The 18,963-nt window shown below is 41.5% G+C and overlaps 1 protein-coding gene across 1 annotated transcript in view; it reads right to left on the bottom strand.

The window, feature by feature from the left end:
* Positions 1-4,781: 4,781 nt before the first annotated feature.
* Positions 4,782-18,963, bottom strand: part of GPR149 (G protein-coupled receptor 149) — a 28,388-nt gene continuing 14,206 nt past the window's right edge. Inside the window, exon 4 of the mRNA XM_072868686.1 lies at positions 4,782-5,354. Within this exon, the coding sequence (XP_072724787.1) occupies positions 4,782-5,354 (573 nt within the window). The remainder of the gene's footprint in view (positions 5,355-18,963) is intronic.

The raw sequence follows: 18,963 nt of genomic DNA, 5'->3' as shown, positions 1-18,963 counted from the left end.
CCAACTAGGGAGTAAAAAAAAGAGCCAAAGAAAAGTAGCACAAAATAAATTATTCCAAAATCTAAGACATGTTAAAAGATCCCATTGAAATATGTCACTGGCATACCTATACAGGCCAAACAAGAATGGCATAAGTCCATCCGAAAGGACAGAGGGGGTAGGATACTAGAGGGGAAAACGCATCCTACTGCTCACGTATGAACTTGCATGTCAGTGGCACATTACCCACGCACAAACGAGCTTGCCTTCCGGGCCTTCTTTAGCCTACAGGTGAATATACATTGGGGCAATTATTATCTCTAGTTCTGTTATTTAGATATACCAGGACAGGAGATGTGACTGATGCTAATCTGAAACTAGCAAAGCCTGGAATGAAAGGGCCTCTGGAGACCGTCCTTAACAGGTACCACCTGCCAGGCCTTACGGTACGTATCCCGTCAGCAATGCATTGGCCACACTCTCAGATGCCGCTTGACCTCGACACGCCGCCGCATCTCGTGTTAGGTTCTGCATGCCTAAGCAAGCCGTCAAAAAGGTGGTTTTGTCTGTTGTATCTCCTTAAAATTATTGAAGAAAAATGTTCTAGGGTTACCTTGAATCACTCGGGTGACTTCAACAAATTTATTCTGTTTGATCCAGTATCTCTCCATGACAGTGTATTTGGACACCTAAGCAGTGCACACATTTGAAATAAATGGGATTTTAGTGCAAGAGGAAATTTCCATACGCATGCATGTAGCAACTGCATTTCAGCCATGTCTTTTTAACACTGCGAAGAAACCACACATTCTAAAGAAAACATTACAAATTCAGATATTTTTAGTAGGTTTGTAGACTTAGATGTTGGAAAGATAGTAAATGTGCACCTATTCATGTAAAGATCATTTTCTAATATGTATGAAAAGATACATTTCTTGAAATTATCTCAGTGGTTTGCACATTACTGGGCCTTTTAACAACTGTTCACATTCAGTTTTTATCCACTTCCGTGGCACACTATCATGATGTGAAGTAATGCATCTGTACATAACGGTCTCTACACAGTAGCTGCTCTCAAGGAGGACAGAAGATAGTGTTCTCCTTTCAGTACTTTGAAGTGAGATTCCTTGAAGTCGAATTCCTAACGAGGAAACAGGAAACCCATCAGGTAACCACTGAGAAGGGGGAGACACAATAAAAGAGGATCCCATGTTACAGCTCTCAATCCAGTGAGTAAATCTTGCTACTGCACGCCAGCAGTACTGCAGTCAGGACTGTCTCTATGAGTAAAGGTTGTTTGTGCAAGGACTGAAGGTCTTTAAAATTAGTTTGTTTTATAAAATATAGAGTGTACAACATACAGGAGTGTACAGATATGGGTACTGTAATTCTTATAGGAGCTGTTGCTGGAGTCTAGAAAAGCAGAATTTATTCTGCTCTGAGACATCTAAATCTGCAAAATTCATTAAGAGAGAGGAACATAACACTCATCTTGGAAATCATTATAGTGATACATACCGGGAAGTGAAATCATGTTCCAGAATCTATGCATCAACCCCAAATCTACAAAGGTAAAATAACGTATAAGTAACACTTATTATTTTTTTATGAAATTACTGTATTTTGAAATAGTATGATGCTGTAAGAGGTATTTTCTATCAAGATTAGTATAGAAAATTTACATTTCAGCACCTGGCTATATCTTTTATTTCAAGAAGCACAATCCTTTGAGGCATTTGGAATTCTTGGGCCTGGCCCTGTGTATTACAGATGTATTTTTCTTTTAACTCTGTTAATGTAATGCTATTCTCAGTGTATGTGAGAGCCACTGAAAGGAAACTCTGACCCACTGGATATACTGCTTACCCAAGATTATCTCAAAAATTATTTCCCCGTTTCTTGTTTTCTGTCCTTTACATTATTCAACAACCCATGTCCTAAGAGAAGGGGAAGCCCGGGCACTGATTCAAGTCACATTTTCCAAGGGATTTTTTTCAGTCAGTTGCTGTGGTGTCTGAACAGAGATGAGGTCTCTTTCAAGTCACCTTCAAATGGTCATTGACAAACACTTTGCCCTCAAATGTCAAGCTGTCACTGAAATACATTAAAAGGTCAGACAGAGGAAAAACAACAGAGGAGGAAGAAAAAATTTTTCCTTAAAAACTCTTATAAAATAATTGTTTTAAAAATTAAGTCCAAATGATAAATGAAGACACCTTAACACTTACGTGAATGAACAAACCAGGAGCAAATTTTCTCAAACAGCAAGTTTTCTGATGCGTTGTGCAAGAAGCTGATACCTACTCAATAATTACAACTTGGGTTTTCAGACACTTTGTTTAATGATGTGAGTCGTTTAGAGCAAAAAATAATCAGACATTTGTACATTATCAAATTTACAGATTCATTAAATAAAATCTATGTCTTATTACAGCAGCAAGACAAGACTCTACAATTAGGTCAAGCTCTGGGTCACAGCTATGCAGAATTTTAATGCCTCCAAATTTTAACCCTTTGTAAATATATCCATCAGAGACTAACACATCAGCATGTAATCTTGTTAACATAGTCCAAATCCCTTCCAGGGAAAACAGAACACCTGACCAAACCAAAGTTGTGATGGACTGCATCCTCCATCACAACTTTAGTGCCTTTATCTGGATTGAGTGTGTCTGTTGCTATAAAGACACTTTCTGCATTCCTTCTACAGAACACAAAGAAAAGCAACATATTCAGAGACAGCAGAATGTGTCTCTTTGCTCTACGTGTATGGATACAGATTTATTCAACAGACTTACCACTAATTGTTCCTTCTACTGTAGTTTCTTGTTAAATCTGAAATATAACATAGCATCTTAGTGGAACTAAGACCCTTGAGGCAATCTTATGAAAGCCCTTGTTTTCACCTTGGAAAGGCAGCACACGGAAAGCACAACTTGCAGAGTGATCCATCTCTATCACAGCAACCTGCAGTCTTTGACCCTGATTTTCTTCAGTGCTACATCACTGTCACAACAGCACAGCCCCACTGATTGCGATGGCAGGCCCGATTTGTCTTGGTGAAGTGAGAAGGCAAGTCGTCTGCTTGTTTTCATGCCTCCATATCGAATGCTGAGTGCAAACAGACACAGTATTTGGGCCTTTTGCTGTCTGTTCATAACCCATAAAGGAATCCTGCATAGGCTTGTGCTTATTTTCCCCTGCATGTTCTCACTGAGTGGAAAACAGGGTGACTACAGACACCTAAATGACTATGTCGTCACGCATACCACTGGAAATTAAATCTATTCCTTAAAGAAGCAGTGTAATTTTTAATCAAATTGCTCAAAGTCCTGAGATTATATTTACTTCTGTTTAACTGAAATGAATGACAAACCCTCAGAAAAAGAGCTCTCAGTCAAAATGCGCTAGCATTTCAAGCATATGCAAGACTTGAGGACTCCATTCACTGTTTCCACCTTGCCTTGTCTGAATTTGACACAAATTAGAGTGTTCACTGGTTTTAGGTTGGCTTTAGACTTAGTTCTAGGTTCCTTTTAAGTCAGTGGAGAGACCGGCTCCTCCTGAGGGTGGGACAGGTTGGGACCTGATTTAGGTAACCAGACCACTCTCTTGAGGTCGATGTCTAAGCTCAGTCTCTAAGTTTGGTCACCTTGAATAGCTCCTTTCCCCTCTCCTAAGGGGTGCCAAATCGGTTGTAACCCCCAGCTTCTGACTCAGATCTAAAGCATGAGGGTCCATCCAAAGAGGAGTGATGACAGGTTTACTGACAGAATATATATGGCAGAAAAAACAGTAGAGTTCTTGCTGTGAGCCAGTGGGACTCCTGCAACTATCTGCAACCTATGCCCGCTCTCGTGGCTCTGTTGAGAAAAGTATTACCTTCACATGGGCCTTGAGGAGGAAGATGACATTGTAAAACTATTCCTTGCTTAAGGACAACTCAGACATGAAGAATCACTCAAATTAATTTTGACGTCCTAACTCTTCAAACATTTCAAATGCTGCCTTCATCTGGATTGTGTTGCAAATATTCTGTAAGGTTGGGAAACTTCTTAACTTGGTAAGAGATCCTGGAGGCAAAGAAAGGGGACTCTTCAGAGTAACTGGCATAAAATTAACCAACATTTGTCACATTTGGTCAAAGAAATGTCAACCATGAGAACACTCATAAGTTTCACAACGTCATATTTACAAAATGTGCATGCTTACATTTCAGCCACCCATATTCGAAGGTCTATACAATGGCCACTTACATAGGTATTACATATGAATCATGTATAGAGCAGTAGAAAATTAAACCATTTACATATCTCTTAATCCTCTACTTAGTCAACTAAATGAGCTAGTCTTAGGTTTGGGCTACATCTTTTCAGATAAATGTTTCAAGTCTGGCACATCAGTAAGAGCAGAATTGCAAGTCAGCCAAAACTGTTATAACTTCCCACCTGTGGAGCTGCTCCCTGATTTCCCGCAGGTTCCCACAGACAGACCACCCAGTGCCAACAAGCAACCAAAGCTGGTTTTTAAGACTTTATTTAGGATTCCATTTAGACACACGTGTTCCTCAAATAAATAGATATATAAATAACTTGAAATTCACTATGCAAAGCTGTAAAGCACTTAAGTACTTCTTATCCCATCCATATATCATTAAAAGTTTTCACCTATTTAACAGTGTACCCAAATAAAATTAATTTCTATGTTAGGAAAAAACAGTTGACATTGTATTTGCAAGGGTAACTTGAGTCAAGAGAAGCAATGTCTGTGAAATCAGTTTAAATGTCTAGATTAAATGCCTTTTAATTGCTGTTGCCATCTTCTTCCCGTTTTCTGTATGCTTTATTCAACATTTGTATTTCTTCCTGATAACCACCTCTTTCCATATGCTGCTTTTTACTATTCTGTCGATGAGCTTCAACAGTGTCTGGAATTGATATGTTAATATCGCTGTCAGGATTGTTCGATGGTATGAAGAGGGAGTAGGAGGCAGTTTCCCCTAAATCACATGAGACAAACCTGTTTTCTTTCCGTGAATAACGTAAGGATGGAGACCTTACCTGTGTGGAGGACTGGCTGATATTACTGATGATTGACACAGTATCCAGGGCTTCTTCATTGTCACAAATTTCAAGTACCTCTAAATGAATTTTAACACTTGTGTCAGCAAATGTATTAGGAGACTCCTCTGGGTTTGGCTCGTGACCAACACTTTTAGATCGATATACTTCAATTTTCTTTGATGTGGGTGTTATTTTTTGCCCTTCAGTGCTTACCTCATATGTAGATAAAGAGAGCGTTTTTCCCGTGGGTGCCTGAAGAGATACAGTTCCTTGAAATGCACACAGAGGGATAGCTAAGGCCCCACCTGATCGCTGAAAAGAGAAAGAATGACCATTATCTAATGCTAATTTTTGAAGTTAGAATCCATTATAAATAAGCCACTTATGCTTAGTTTGTTAACTTATTTTGCTGTTCTAGACTTTTCCTTGCAGTATTGTAGAAACCTGGTATTTATGACTTTAAAGAGTAGAAAGAAGTGTTGTATAATTATACACTTTAGTATAAAAAGTGAAGTCCCAAGTGACTGTGACTCAGCTACAGCTTATGGATGCACACACTTTATTAGAATAGTCTACACGCAACGTTTCGTTGCAGCTAGTCCACAACGAGACAGCCGGCACTAGCAGGCACCTCTCTAGCTAGTACTCGCAGGCACCTCTGAAAGTGTTTTCACTCTGCTTAAATGAGATCATGATACTGATCTCCTAAAGCTTCTCATACAGTGGCCAAAAGGAGAGAAATGACAGTAGAGGACTGTTCAAAACCAAGACCCTACGCTGACAACATCTGTCTCCCTTGGGCACCCTGTCTTAATTAGTCTTAACTAAATTAGCTGCCTAAAGTTAGATGGCTTAGCTACCAAGCTGAACTTTCCAAAACAACTGGTCAGATATTATTCAAGGAACGTTTTTGTGCATTTGATTTTTATAGTGGAAATACGGTTCATTCAACGGTATCAGCTGGAAATCTATAGTAAGGATTTACAGCGCCACTACCCTGATGGCCAGAGGGCCCATCCAGAACCTCGCTGCCGAACACATTTCACAGTGGTTCTAGAAGCCAATAGAGGACATCTTTTCTAGAATAAAGCTGAACTTATCAGTAGAGAAATTTTCACACACTTGAAGGCAGAGAAAGAAAATTCAGTTACAGCTCTGCAGTACTAAAGGTCATGCTCAAACCAAGAGTTTTTAGGAGTTGCACTGAAAATACTGTTTCAGAGGCTGTAAATAAATAAAGACACTACACAAAGAAATCACTGCCAGTGCCTGTCTGGAGAACAGAGGACGTGGCTTGCTCCTATGTGGACTGTGGTAGCTGACACAGTGGTAGGTTGTTATATGTTCCTTTCCATACTGCTGCAGGACATATCCTGACTGTTTCTCTCACGCTATAAAGACTCTCATTTTTAACTGTGGAGGTCGTCCATTCAGTGACTCATGTTGGACAGAACAAAAGTGATGGCAGAAGTAGACACACAGCAAACTCAGGTTCTGGAGAATCTCATTGAGGGCTCATCTATTGCTCCATTCTCATCTGCTTTGCTACAGTTGGGCTTTGACTGCTTACTGAGAAGGGCAGGGGTTACCATTTGAAAACTTGCCCTTACTCAGCAAAAAATACTATTAAAATGAACCGCAGCTTTGCCAAAAGCAGACTCCTTGGCAGGCAGCAAAGTGCTGACTTTGGGACAGGGCAGCTCACGAGGAAGGGCTGCACTGGTTTAGAGGGAAATGCACAACAGAGAAGACTACTGAAAACAGGGGAAGCTGCAGAATCCAGCTCTGCACCCACACAGACACTAGGGAGAAGTGTGCACTGAGGGTATGAAAAGCTGCCAGGTAGCAAGGTGAATCACCCTGTACAGTCTTCTGTGTTACTGTTGCTATGCTGCTTTCAGGACCCGTTGATGATCTTTTAGATCTACCTCAAGTATCTCCAGATCACATTGTTATGTGAACTGCAACCTTACTCCTCTTGCGCTGCAGTTCCCCCTCCAGCTAAGGTGCCTCCCTACCTCCTGCTGCTGCTGCTGCCTGCAGGGCAAATCACCAGCCCAAACCTCATCCTCCCCTGTCCTTCCTCTATACACACACAGACACACGCGCAGAGACCCTCTGTAGTAGCATGTAACTTTCTGGATGATTTGGGAATAAGAAACAGTATTACAGCAATCAATGCATGAGGTGAAAAAATGACAGACAGATGATTTATTAGGATGTGTAAGTCTGAGGCATTTAAGGAGTTTGGACAGCACTCACATTTCTTCCTGTCCATGCAAGGGAGGGCTAAGATGAGAAAGGGAGACAGCTGTCTAGGAGAGCAGGATATGCCTGTTCGTTTGTGAGTGTTGTGATTAATCTACCTGCAACCAAGAGACAAACCGCAGAAACCCTGGTCTTTGGAAAGGACCAGTCTTTCCTGGGCAAGTTACAGTGGGACGCCCCGAGCTCAGCCTCAGAAGCAGAAGCTCCAATATTGTCCTCCTGGGTACTGATTTGTCTTGTGTGAACTATGCGAATACAGAGGAAGAAAAGGAGGAGTGACAGAAAGATCAGGTCTAATAATGGGCAGTATGGAGAAGAGCTAGCCTTATTTCAGCACTGAAAGGACCTCTTCCACTTGGACCAGTTCTGTTTAATGTTTCCTTTCTAGTAAAACTGAGAAAGTGAGTAGAACCAGAGAGGTTTAGGATACCGATTAGAAAGGTGAAATTGTTCATAGGGACCTGGGAAGGGCAATTATTTGCTGATTATTAAAGGAAGCTGTTGTGATGAGACTTTTATTGAATTAGGCACAACTTTACAACCACAAAGCTAAATCAAGTGCCACATTACCTCACCTTCACTGAAGAGCATGAAAAGGAAATTAGGTTTTGTTGTGTAGAAAAATCTTGCCAGACTGCGACTTAATGTGGTCCTTCGACAAAGGAATTTGCCTGACAAAACCCTAGGAGCTGGCTTGCCTTGCTGGAAGGAAATCAAAGTTGTATTAGTCTCCTTAATAGATTTGTCAGAGACAAATGGTCCTCAAGTGTTCTTCCAATGTGCAGTTACAGAGGCAGCTATCGTGCTGTGGCATCGAGCCGGCAAAGGTGCTAGATCGGTGAATGTTAGAGGAGAGCAGCTCACTGCCAGTTCCTGGCCGCTGTTCAAGTACAGAGCCATGGCGGGTACAGGGGCTCCCTCAAGTGTAGCTCTCCTACAGGTAAGCACCAGCAGCCTTTGTTTCAAAGCAATGATGAGGGAGCTTTTATTTCAAGCACAGTTAGGTGTTGGCACTTACATTTTCTGCAGTAATTAGTAATTAGGATCACTCCTCCAGGACAGGAGTGATGTGAGAATAACTGTTTTCTCAGCTTGAGGAAGCTCTTGACCACTTGTCTTCCATCCCAGGTGCTTACTTAGGCCACTAGAGGACAGAGCAACAAATCCAGCTCTGGGTAAGATCAAGTGGGCAAAGCCTACTGTTCTAAGCAGCACAGACAGAGGCACAAGGTAGTGTCTTGGATATTGCTATAGATAGAGCCTGCTGGATACCTAACAATTTTGGTAACGCACATTGAGAATGGTGTTTCTGTTGGATACAAGCCCCATAGCTTCTGTTTCCAGCCCCCTGTCTAGTTTCTGCAGTCAACACTGGAAGTCCTTTCCAGGGTCAGTTACGAGTGTCTGCATTTCTGGCTGTTAATCAAGCTCAGAGTCTGAAGAACAGTCTAAAACAGCACTTAGATTATACAGAAAGACATCTAAAGAGTATGAGAAAAAAAGTTAAATAAGAACTGATTACTTCAGTGCAAGGTTACATTCTACTTAATAAAACACTGCAGATTTGTCAGACTGAATGTCAAGAAGATGGAGGATATGTCTGAGGCACCTGGAGGGAGAATGAGTAATCCTCACTCGCTGGAATGAATACTCCAGCCCTGGAGAAAGAGAAATTTTCCAATGACCACAGATTTAGTGGCTCTTTCCGAAAGTCTGTTTTCTATTGAGAAATCAGTATTTACTTTTAGAAGTGAAAAGGATATACCAAGTCTTCTATGCCACTTCCCAGTCACCAACCAGGAAGCCAGTAAATGACATCATTTTCTACTAGAACAATTCCAGCAGAAATATTGTTCCATTACAGACACCTTCACCTGTTTCTACAAGTAGAGAATCCATTTGTCTCTTTGCACACTGTGCACCATAACGCCATGCACTCGTGACTGTGACAGGCGCCTGCCTAGTAACCACCGCCCTTGCAGGGAGCAGCTTTCAAATCACAGCTTAAACTCCCTCAGTGCGGCAACCAAGTTGCAAGGAAACTAGACTATTAACTGCAAGCTTTGATGAAGTACATGTGTGTGAAACAACCTCATTCATCACCAATGCAAAATATTCAAAGTTTAAAAAAATCCAAATAATTACTGAAAAAAGTAAGCAGCATTTGCATGATACCACAGAACTTACTAGGCAGTTTATTAAAAATTAAATCAAACCCTGGAACTACATGAACAGGGGAAGGCAGGAATAAAGCCTGAGGGAGAGATCTGAGCCACTGAACTGGAAATTCACCACTAAGTGCTAAGGGGAACTAGCACTACCTTGGCTGGCCCGAAAATGTCACAGCCACAGGAAGACTTCTGTGCTCCACGCTGGAGGGGAGACACTGCGGCCACAGACGGTGGCCGTCCCTCTGTGACCAGTGTACCTGAAAGGACTCTGCACCAGAGCCAGAAAGGGGCTAGCGACCGAGAACTGGATCCGGCCCCTCAGCTCCTTAGCAATGCACAGGGCACTGAACACCATAGCCAGGCTCCCTTATGGGTCCAGAGCTGTCACCCACCTTGCGCTTGCTTGGCAAGCTTCGCTCTGGAGTCAAGCAGCCCAAAAGAAAAATGCTATGAGTAAAAACACTGTTAGCCCAAAAGAGGGAATAATGTATTTCTGGTTTTATGTACAACCAGGTAAAATTGATTCTTACTGGAATTACTTTCAGTATAAATTACTAGTAAGGAGAACAGAATGTGACCCTTATCTTGTCCTTGATATCGTTATTAAATATCCATTTAATTTTTAAACATTCATGGCAATAAATAGGAATCTACTAGCAAACCAGACTCTACTGGTACATCCTGTGAAGAAGTATTTTGTCGTCCACTCCCGTTGTTACCTACAGTTCAGCTTTCCGATCTTAAGCCTTACAATGCAATTTAGTTCTAAAGCAGTAGGAAGAGGAAGCAGTTTGAATAACACTTAACAGTGGCCTTCAGTTCATCCATTCAGGTTCCTGTATCTCATCTCTACATTATTTTAGCATGAACAAGAGCATCCACAGTTGCAGAAGGGTTATGATTCATTTTTCCTTCAGTGAAAACAGAAAGAGATCCACTGTGCTGTTTCTGAACATCTGCCATCTCACTCTCCACAGCCTGGGCCCAAAATGCTTTTAGAAAGGGTACTGCTCCACCGGGCTCTTTCCACACTCTTTTGCCCACACGCTCTGTATTCCTGTATTTAAAAGAAAACCTAGTTTCTAAAAGAAACACACATATTAACTCCTCCCACACAATTTATGTTACGCATTCTCTTTTTAAAGCACTTCTACACAGATTTTTTAAGAAGGTACAGAAAACTTACAGCCACTTGTTTCTTGGATCGTCTTCAGAAAGACAACGTTTTGACACTATCTTGACAACGCATGCAGGAATCGGGCACTAGCATAAAGGTAGAGAGCTGTGTGAAATAAAATAAAACCCTATCTTTTCAACCAAACTGCCATTTTGCAGCTTTTGTGCCTCAGCAGTTTTGCAGCGTATTACACACGCATATATAATTATCATTATTCCTGAATAAAATGTAGAAATTTTTCTACAACTCCAGTACTGTGTTTGTTGTACCAGGATTTGTAGTACTACCACAAAGACACCCCACAGCTGAAGTGCGTTCTTTCTAACCCTCAGGCATCCCAAACCAGTTTGGCATCCATGGCAACTACACAGGACAAGGAAGCCTTGCTATCAATGATTCTGATCCTGTGAAGTGGAGGCTTGTCTTTCTGAGACCTTACTCTCAGCTAGGAGAGGTGAAGGAAGGATCAGACACTTATCTGCTTGAACACAGCAGATTTAAAATTGAGTCTGTTCTGGTTCTTATCCCCACTTATAGATACTTTTTCTCTGCATGCACACATGCACAGATACACACAAGTATTTATTTATTCATTGTACACATGCATATATGTATATAAAAAATTTCCTTTTTACAATTAATTTCTTAATTTCTGGTAGGATTGAAAGGTCTCAATTTGGAAATGCTCAAATGTTTCAATTAAAAACCCCATGGCATTCCCCAATCAAAACATTCTGTAAGCCAAAATCGCTATCTTTATGCTGAGGCCAGCTTTAACTGAATACCACAAAATATCTGCTGGGTCTCATAGAAGTTGCAGTCTAGCACTAAATCTGAGCGATCCCTTTGGAGGAGCGTTTTCTGCAGGTTTGCATCACAGAAACAAGTTGGTAATTTTCAAAGTTGCTTAATATATATCTACACGCATTTCATCACTCGGGAACGCTGCAGGATCTCTAACGCCGTGATGTCTGCCACGAGCTCCTGCCAACGGGAGCTGGCCCTTCCCTTGCCTAGTTTTACTTTTTGTGGAGAGCGTTTATTTCCATCACGTCCTACCACAGGGCATGCCCGAGATGGCTGGAGGCTATTCTGTCTGTTAGAATCTGGGACAGGGATTTCACTGGAGAACTACATGTACCAGCACATGCATCTTTAACAAGCAAGGACAAAAAATTACAATTAAATAAATCACAAATGTACTTGTTCCTTAAGGAGTGCTGATGCATTCTGAACAGAGAAATCTCTGCATAATTGATAAAGCAAATCTTTTCATTATTAAATTAAATTATCCGCCTTCCTGATTTCACAGAAGACAGAAAGTAATTGTTGTTGCTATGAGGCAAACCTTCCCCGTAATCATCGTAGTTTAAGACCAGGCTCCCCTGTCCTGTTCCGGCTGCCTGAGCAGAGTTTGAGCCAGATTCACTGGGGGAGAATATTGTCACTCAGGGGAGGCTTCAGCCTCTGCAGAGGACGTAACCGAGCCCCACAGCGGCTGGGCAACGGGCCCTGGCAGAAAGGTTTCAATTTGGAAATGCTCAAAGCAGTGAGAAAGGGCCCACCAGGAGCCATCTGACTTACAGTTTTTAAATGATCCTACTAAGGCCATTTATGGAACCTAGAAACTCTGCAGCGTTCCTTGAATAGCAAATAAGTTTTTGATCCCTATGGCTTTTTTGAGGGAGAAGGGAAGGGGAAGGTCACTTTTACAGAATCTATGACTGTATTTCTCCTTGCAAACTGGCAGAAACCAAAGAAAACCACACTTTTCTCTCTGGTTTGCCATGAAATAGTTATACTTATGTGAAATATTAATAAAGGGGTATTAAGCTGCAAGTACACTTGAAGAAGATGTTAATTTCATCACTTGCCAAAGCAGAGCCTCCCAAGGGTGTACGACATTCCCTCTGCTTCCCTTTAGCGTCTGCAGGAGTTCATCAGTAATTTGCAGAGCTGGGCACTTATAGAAAAGTCAGGAATGTATGACTGCAATCAGCTGTGAATATTGTTTCTGATGTATTTACATGTCATGTTCAAAATAATTTAAAACTCTGTTTGCAAGTGATCAAGAATTTATTCTGCTAGAAGCCTAGAAAATTCTTTAAGGCTAACATATTAATATCTCAAGTACCAAACATTTCTACATACTTTTCACATTTTATATTAAGTGTAACTGGATTCATCCTGTTACAAGGATCTTAAACTGAGCGGTCCCAGTTCTCCAGTGCTTAGCACCTGCAGAAACCATTGTCCAGTCTGCATAAGCACACACTTCTCAGGACTTCCTTGTAATTTTTTGTTTCAGGAAGCGGACGACTGCACAGCACGGAAAGGAAAGCATGAACAGCTCCATTCTCCAAACACAGTTATCAAGTAATACTTCACCTCCTAAGAACAAAGCTGACTCTGTTCCAGAAGTGGATCCTTAGCTAGGTAACGCCTGTTAGCAACCAAAATCAAAGATAAACTGTTCAGAGCCACATGACCTGAATGGTGGCTCATGTAGCTCACAGCTCAGTTTGATTTTAAAGACAATAAATTGCTGTTGCAATATGGTAGAGGCCAGTGGAGAAAAAAAAAAGATTACCTGGGGGAAGAAAGGAAATTCCCAAGAGCCTGGAATTCCTACATGATCAAGGGGAAGAAGAAAATTTGTCTGGAGGATAATCCAGCACACCTAAGCTAGGAGCCACCCTCCCTGACTATGCAAGAAGGCCGTGTACTCAGACATTTAAAGTTTGAACTAGTTGCCCAGACACGGTTGCCTAGTGCCATTAGAGATGCCATGGAGGATTCAAGATATCCTCAAAAAACTTTCAAATATAACAGAGGACTGTGGGAGACATACAGCCTCCTGAAGCAGCAGCTGGAGGCCAAGTGGGACATCCTAAGGCTTCTCAACTGGTTCTACATGCCTGTGTCTGGGCAACGGACTCAAGCACAAGGCAGTTTGTAGACTCTCCCTCACGATTCCTAATTTTCAACTATTGTGAATCACAGGCCCTGGAATAATAAGACAGGTGTAACATTAGTGTTACAGCGAAATAGAGATCATATTAGAGTGTGTATCTCGTCTCTGGCAAAGGTAGGAGAGCTCTGATGTGAGGTCCCAGAATGGAGAGCAACTCTCCCAAGCCTGCTGAATGGCAGAGGTAGAGCCAAGAACAGACAGCAGGTTTTGCTGTGTCCCAGTCCAATGCCACTCCCATAGGGCCATGCCTTCCCAAACAGAAATAGCAGCAATCTAAATAAAGCTCTAACAAGTTTGCATTCCTAATTACTTTGGTGGAACACAGCTCTAGCTGAAAAGTTCTATTTTTAGAATGTTTCCAGTAAGGATCCCGACATTTCTTTCCAGAGACAATGTGTTTTCTGTTTATTTTAAAATAGAGGCTTAGTCTTCCACTTCCCTAAAAATAAAAATTAGCTGCAGTAAAATTAATTACTGCAATGATTTGCCCTTTGAGAAGCTGACTGCAGTAAATTTAGAGCTAATAGGGTATGACAAGAATAGACAAGCTCACCTCAGATGACCTGAAAACCAGTATTTATCATTGGCCTGCCCAATGTGGACAGACCTTTATTTGGAGCAAATTAGTAACAGAAAGTGCAACAGAGGCATCCAAAGTAAGAATACTTGCATCTACTTCTTCTGTACTTACTTGTCTGGGGCTGAAGTGAATGAGCTCAACAGAAAGCCCTTTAATATTCCACAAATAATGCATATGGCACCTTTAGTGACTCCCTGCACCATGGGTGCAGCATGGACAGAAGCTCAGAAGGCGCCTGGCTTTAAGGCCATTCAGATGACTCCGTGGCTCTCCTTACTGCTGGGCTTCATGGGAGTCATCTGCCATGAGCTTCAGTTTCTCTGTGGTCTGTAATCGCTGATGTCCTACAGAAATCTAGATGCTCTGCACCTACTTATGCTAAAATTATTACAAACAATCTATATTTTCATGTAAAGATTTGCTGTTTCAAATCTATTACATTTAAATAGCCTTCCTCACAGACAGAATAGCTGCTTTTACAAGAAACAACTCTCTTCAATATGGAAACAGGCTTGCCTGACGGGATTTGCTGAAATGTCTGGCTTTCACCAAAGTTCTTGCCTTCCAGACACCTGTCTCACATCCTACACTGATCTTTCAAAAATAACTGGGAAAACGGGAGTGCCTGTTTTGATTTGCATGTTTGTTATTTTTAATAAGATTTTTAGAACAAGTACAGACTTGGTCCTTATGTAATTCTGTGCATTTGTTCTCACAACACAGTGTGAGATATTTATGACAATTTCTAATAATTTATTTACACTTTCAGGTAAAAAGGAGTGCGCAGAATGAAAATTTCAGTGTTCGTTTTAATTATTTGCATGAAGACAAACATTTGGGGTGTGCAAGAGACACAGAGATATCATTCGAAATCTACACTAGAGGAACATTGAAATTGTGAAGTCATGCACCTGAAAGTATAAAAATGCCAGCACTGTGGCTACCTGGGTGAATTAATTCTGGCTCTTGTATTTCTGTCCTGTGTGGTTTCCTCATGTGGTACAGTGAATGTGGGCAACAACTGACCATGCAATTGAAGGCTAAGGTCATGGTCTATGTGTACACCTATGTTCATACAGAGAGGCAGGCGGAGAAGCTACCTGAGGTTTTAAAAGCAGAACAATGAGGCTAGCACTACACTGAGGCAACCACCTTGCTCCTAGCTGTAAAGAGTGCTCCATCCCTGCATCCCCATCACACAGTATCCATCAGTCTCAAGCGATAAGGGTTTTGTCAACTGGACCACTAAAGCAGTGTTAGCGTACTCAGAACTGACATTTCCTGCTTTAGAAAGGTACAACTCTGCAACCTACATATCACACTCTAAAGAATATGGCTTTTGCATAGACACATATATCTGCCAAAGCTTTCCAGACATGAATGTTTGAAAATGACTTCCTATGGTCTTGACTGACAGGGCTAATTGCTGCAGAAGGTTGGTATTGCAGAAGGGAGAAGAGGTCTATTGGGCAGCTTGTGGTGGGTACAGAAATCAGAGCCTGGGATGCCTGGGCCAGCTCTCTCCTTCACGCCACTATCGGGAGGTGGTCACTCTCTGCACAGGAGATGATGCGCTGACATGCATTCTCTTTTTTTGTAATAGCTGCAAAACTGGGCCTTACCCTTTTCACCAGACTTGGTGAAGTTTATTCGACCTGTGTACTGCCAGTCCTGGAAAAAAGTTCTGAGTTCATTTGCAAGCATCATACTAACAGGCTTTCTGCTGAGCTGCAGGTATTGTAAAGTTAAACTGAAATGGTGTTTTTGCTTACTAGGAAAATATAATGAAGAAAAATATGTTGAAGAACAGCACAAGCCTTTAAAAAATGGAGAACATATCAGCCTACAATGTAATGGCTTTATTGAAAGGTGTCTAAATTGCACTGCTTTTGTAACTCCTATTCCATTAAGTGGCATTAGGGCCAATGTACAAGGATCCCTTGGTCAGTGTGATATTGATTTTCTTTGCAGCATTGTCTGTTCTCTCAGAGAAAGAACATTGATATCAATCAGTGGCAGCTTTTTGCAGGATTGATTCCTCTAGGAGCCTCTGACATAGTGTCATTGGTCAGCTCCACAAGACTTATTTATCCTCATTACTTCTCCACAGCCCAGTTTTTTATTTCTTTTCTCTAGTTCCATGTGTGCATGTATCCTTGTATCTAGCATCCATAGAAAACTGTTTAAGCAACAGATCTGAAAGCTGTTGCTTATTTATCTGAACCAGACAATAAACAGCAGCCATAGAAAGCTAGCTGCTTCACACTGAGGTGTCAGCGAGAAGGAAGCGCTATAGGAGCTTGCCTATATTCAGCCTTGCCCTCCTGGGCAAATGTTTCTACTCTCAGTATTTCTCCTGTTTGTGCAATTCAACAGAGTGCCAACGGAAGTTTAACTGCAAGCAGAGAGTCAGTAAGCATCGCAAGAACCGCACCGCTTTGTTGCACTTGGAGCAAAGTTAGAAGATGATGGTGAAATGCTACATTGATTTTCCAACCGAAGGAACACCACCTGCAGGAAGAGACCAGACGAGAACATCACAGCAGATTAGCATGGGTATAGCTGTATAGGCCAGTGGAAAGCAAATACAATCTTCAAGTCCATTTGTAACTCAGCTTCTATGCTGTGCCTGGTGTTTACTGGAATGTTTACAACTTTCCTGGCGTGAGAAAGATCCTGTGTATTTATCACTGCTAAAAAAACTTCAAACTGCAGATGTACAGAGATACAGTGCTGACTCCTCCTAAGTGAAATAATTTACACAGCCTCCCCCTCTTTCTCTTTGCAGGGCACATAAATAGGTTCTATACAGAGAGTCTCTTGAACGAGTTTGCTTGAGGCAACCCATGGATGAGGTATCAAGTCAAAGAAAAAAAATAATCAGAAAGCCTGTAACACATTGCAAGCCTGTGAGATTTCTGTTGCCTGAAGGCACTTAAGTATAGGCAAAAAATTACCTGACATATTTACACTCAATCTCTTTAGGAAAGGGAGATACACTGGTATTTTATGATATGTTAAAGGTATCTTTCAAAAATGCAGCTGAGCAAGAGCTAGAAATGACAAGTACCATTTTTGCTCTCCCTCTCAATTATAGGTAGCCTGTATCAGTATTAAATAAAACCCACTGCCTCATTCTCCTTTCATGCCACTTTTATTCCAGAGAAATCACTTTGATGGAGTAACTCTTTACTCACAGAACAGATGATGAGGAGACAACCAGCTACGGCATCATTACTATCACTCCAAGGTAGTGCCATCTTCCAAGTAGCACAGAGCTTCAACAGAAAATCAAAGGCATCACATATATTGTCTGGCACCCTCCTCTTCAAAAAGCTAAATCAAAGTAATTGATACCTTTCTCACTGCTTATTTAAGGTCTGAAAATAACAGAATAAAAAATACTGCTTTCACAATACAAATTAAAATGGGCAGCCTTCTGCAAGTACCATTTGTTGCTCAGAGGGTGAAAAAAAAAGTAATGTAGGGAGAGACTTCTTATCCCTTGTTTCCTTGAATCACTTCAGGCCAACTGAGCAGCGCAGGCCAGCTAGCATGCGCTACCCCTCCTCTCAGCAGACAGCACTGAAAAATATTCAGTCCTGCTAAGCGTTACCTACCCCTGAAGTACTGGTGTGGCTGCTGGCATCAGACATATGAAATACCAGCAGTTTTTCAAATGAAAGCTTTATGCAGACTGTGACAAAGCCCCACTAAATATAATGGAATATCTACCTGACTAAAAACTGGGATGTTTGGACTTGGGGTCCTTCGGATCAGACCAACTGTTGACTAACCTTGCTATTTACAAACTTTAGTAAATCGTGGTTGGATTTTTTTTCCCATTTTGATAAAGTTTGAGTTGCTAAAGGCAACATACTCACATCTGCTTCTGACCTTCCAACTTCCAAAGCCAACCCCAGTTTATTACCCGAGTCTCCTTGGGGAGAGCTGTACTTTTTAACACTATTCCAGTATCACGCCTCTGCTTGCTGACATGCAGTCAGCTGGTCAGCCTGCAACTCTCACCCCTCGTACAGTGTGTGAAGAGGCTGGCAGTGAGGACCACCTCTACAGTAACTGCAGGATTGCGTGTTTGAATACGAAATCCTTACGCCTTTATCTCGCTATGTGAAGCAGATAACTTCAAAATCACCAAAGACAAAGTCCTATTCACAAGGATGCAGTTGCAGGTGTTATTGGCAGGGTTTAAATTTCAAGCTGCAGAGTCCTCAATGCTTGCCAATTTCCATTCAGCTGGAACTAATCACCTTTTGTCAAGGTGGCTGACCAGGTTTTAGCCAAGTACACAGGTTTTCACATTTTAGTTCTTAATCACAGTGCAGCTGAGCAGTTTGATCATACCAGAACACCAGACACTACTTCCAACTGTACCTGACCTAACACTGAGAGACCAGCAGTCCTACTTCCTTACTCTGTTAATTTTGCATCCATCAGAGATACAAAGCCTTCACTGGATCCTTACCCTTACCGAGCAGTGCAAACCACCTTCAAGCAAGATGGAAATCATCACACAAAATTAAGTCCGACTTTAGCAAGTCTTTTGCCTTACAGGGTTTTTTTACTATCAAGAAGTGGTGTGCACACTGGGCCAATCTGCCCAACATACACTGTAAGTTTGGGGGTAGCAAACCAGGAAATTTAACATTTCTTTGTAACTGAGAGAATAGCACATATGACCATCAGCATGATGACTATAACCATTTAACACCTCTGAACACCTCCTGCTA

The sequence above is a fragment of the Ciconia boyciana genome, chromosome 7 (genome assembly GCF_034638445.1).
Source record: "Ciconia boyciana chromosome 7, ASM3463844v1, whole genome shotgun sequence".
Lineage (NCBI taxonomy): Eukaryota > Metazoa > Chordata > Aves > Ciconiiformes > Ciconiidae > Ciconia > Ciconia boyciana.
Note: the sequence above shows the minus strand (reverse complement) of the source record. Positions and strands in the feature narration are given on the sequence as shown.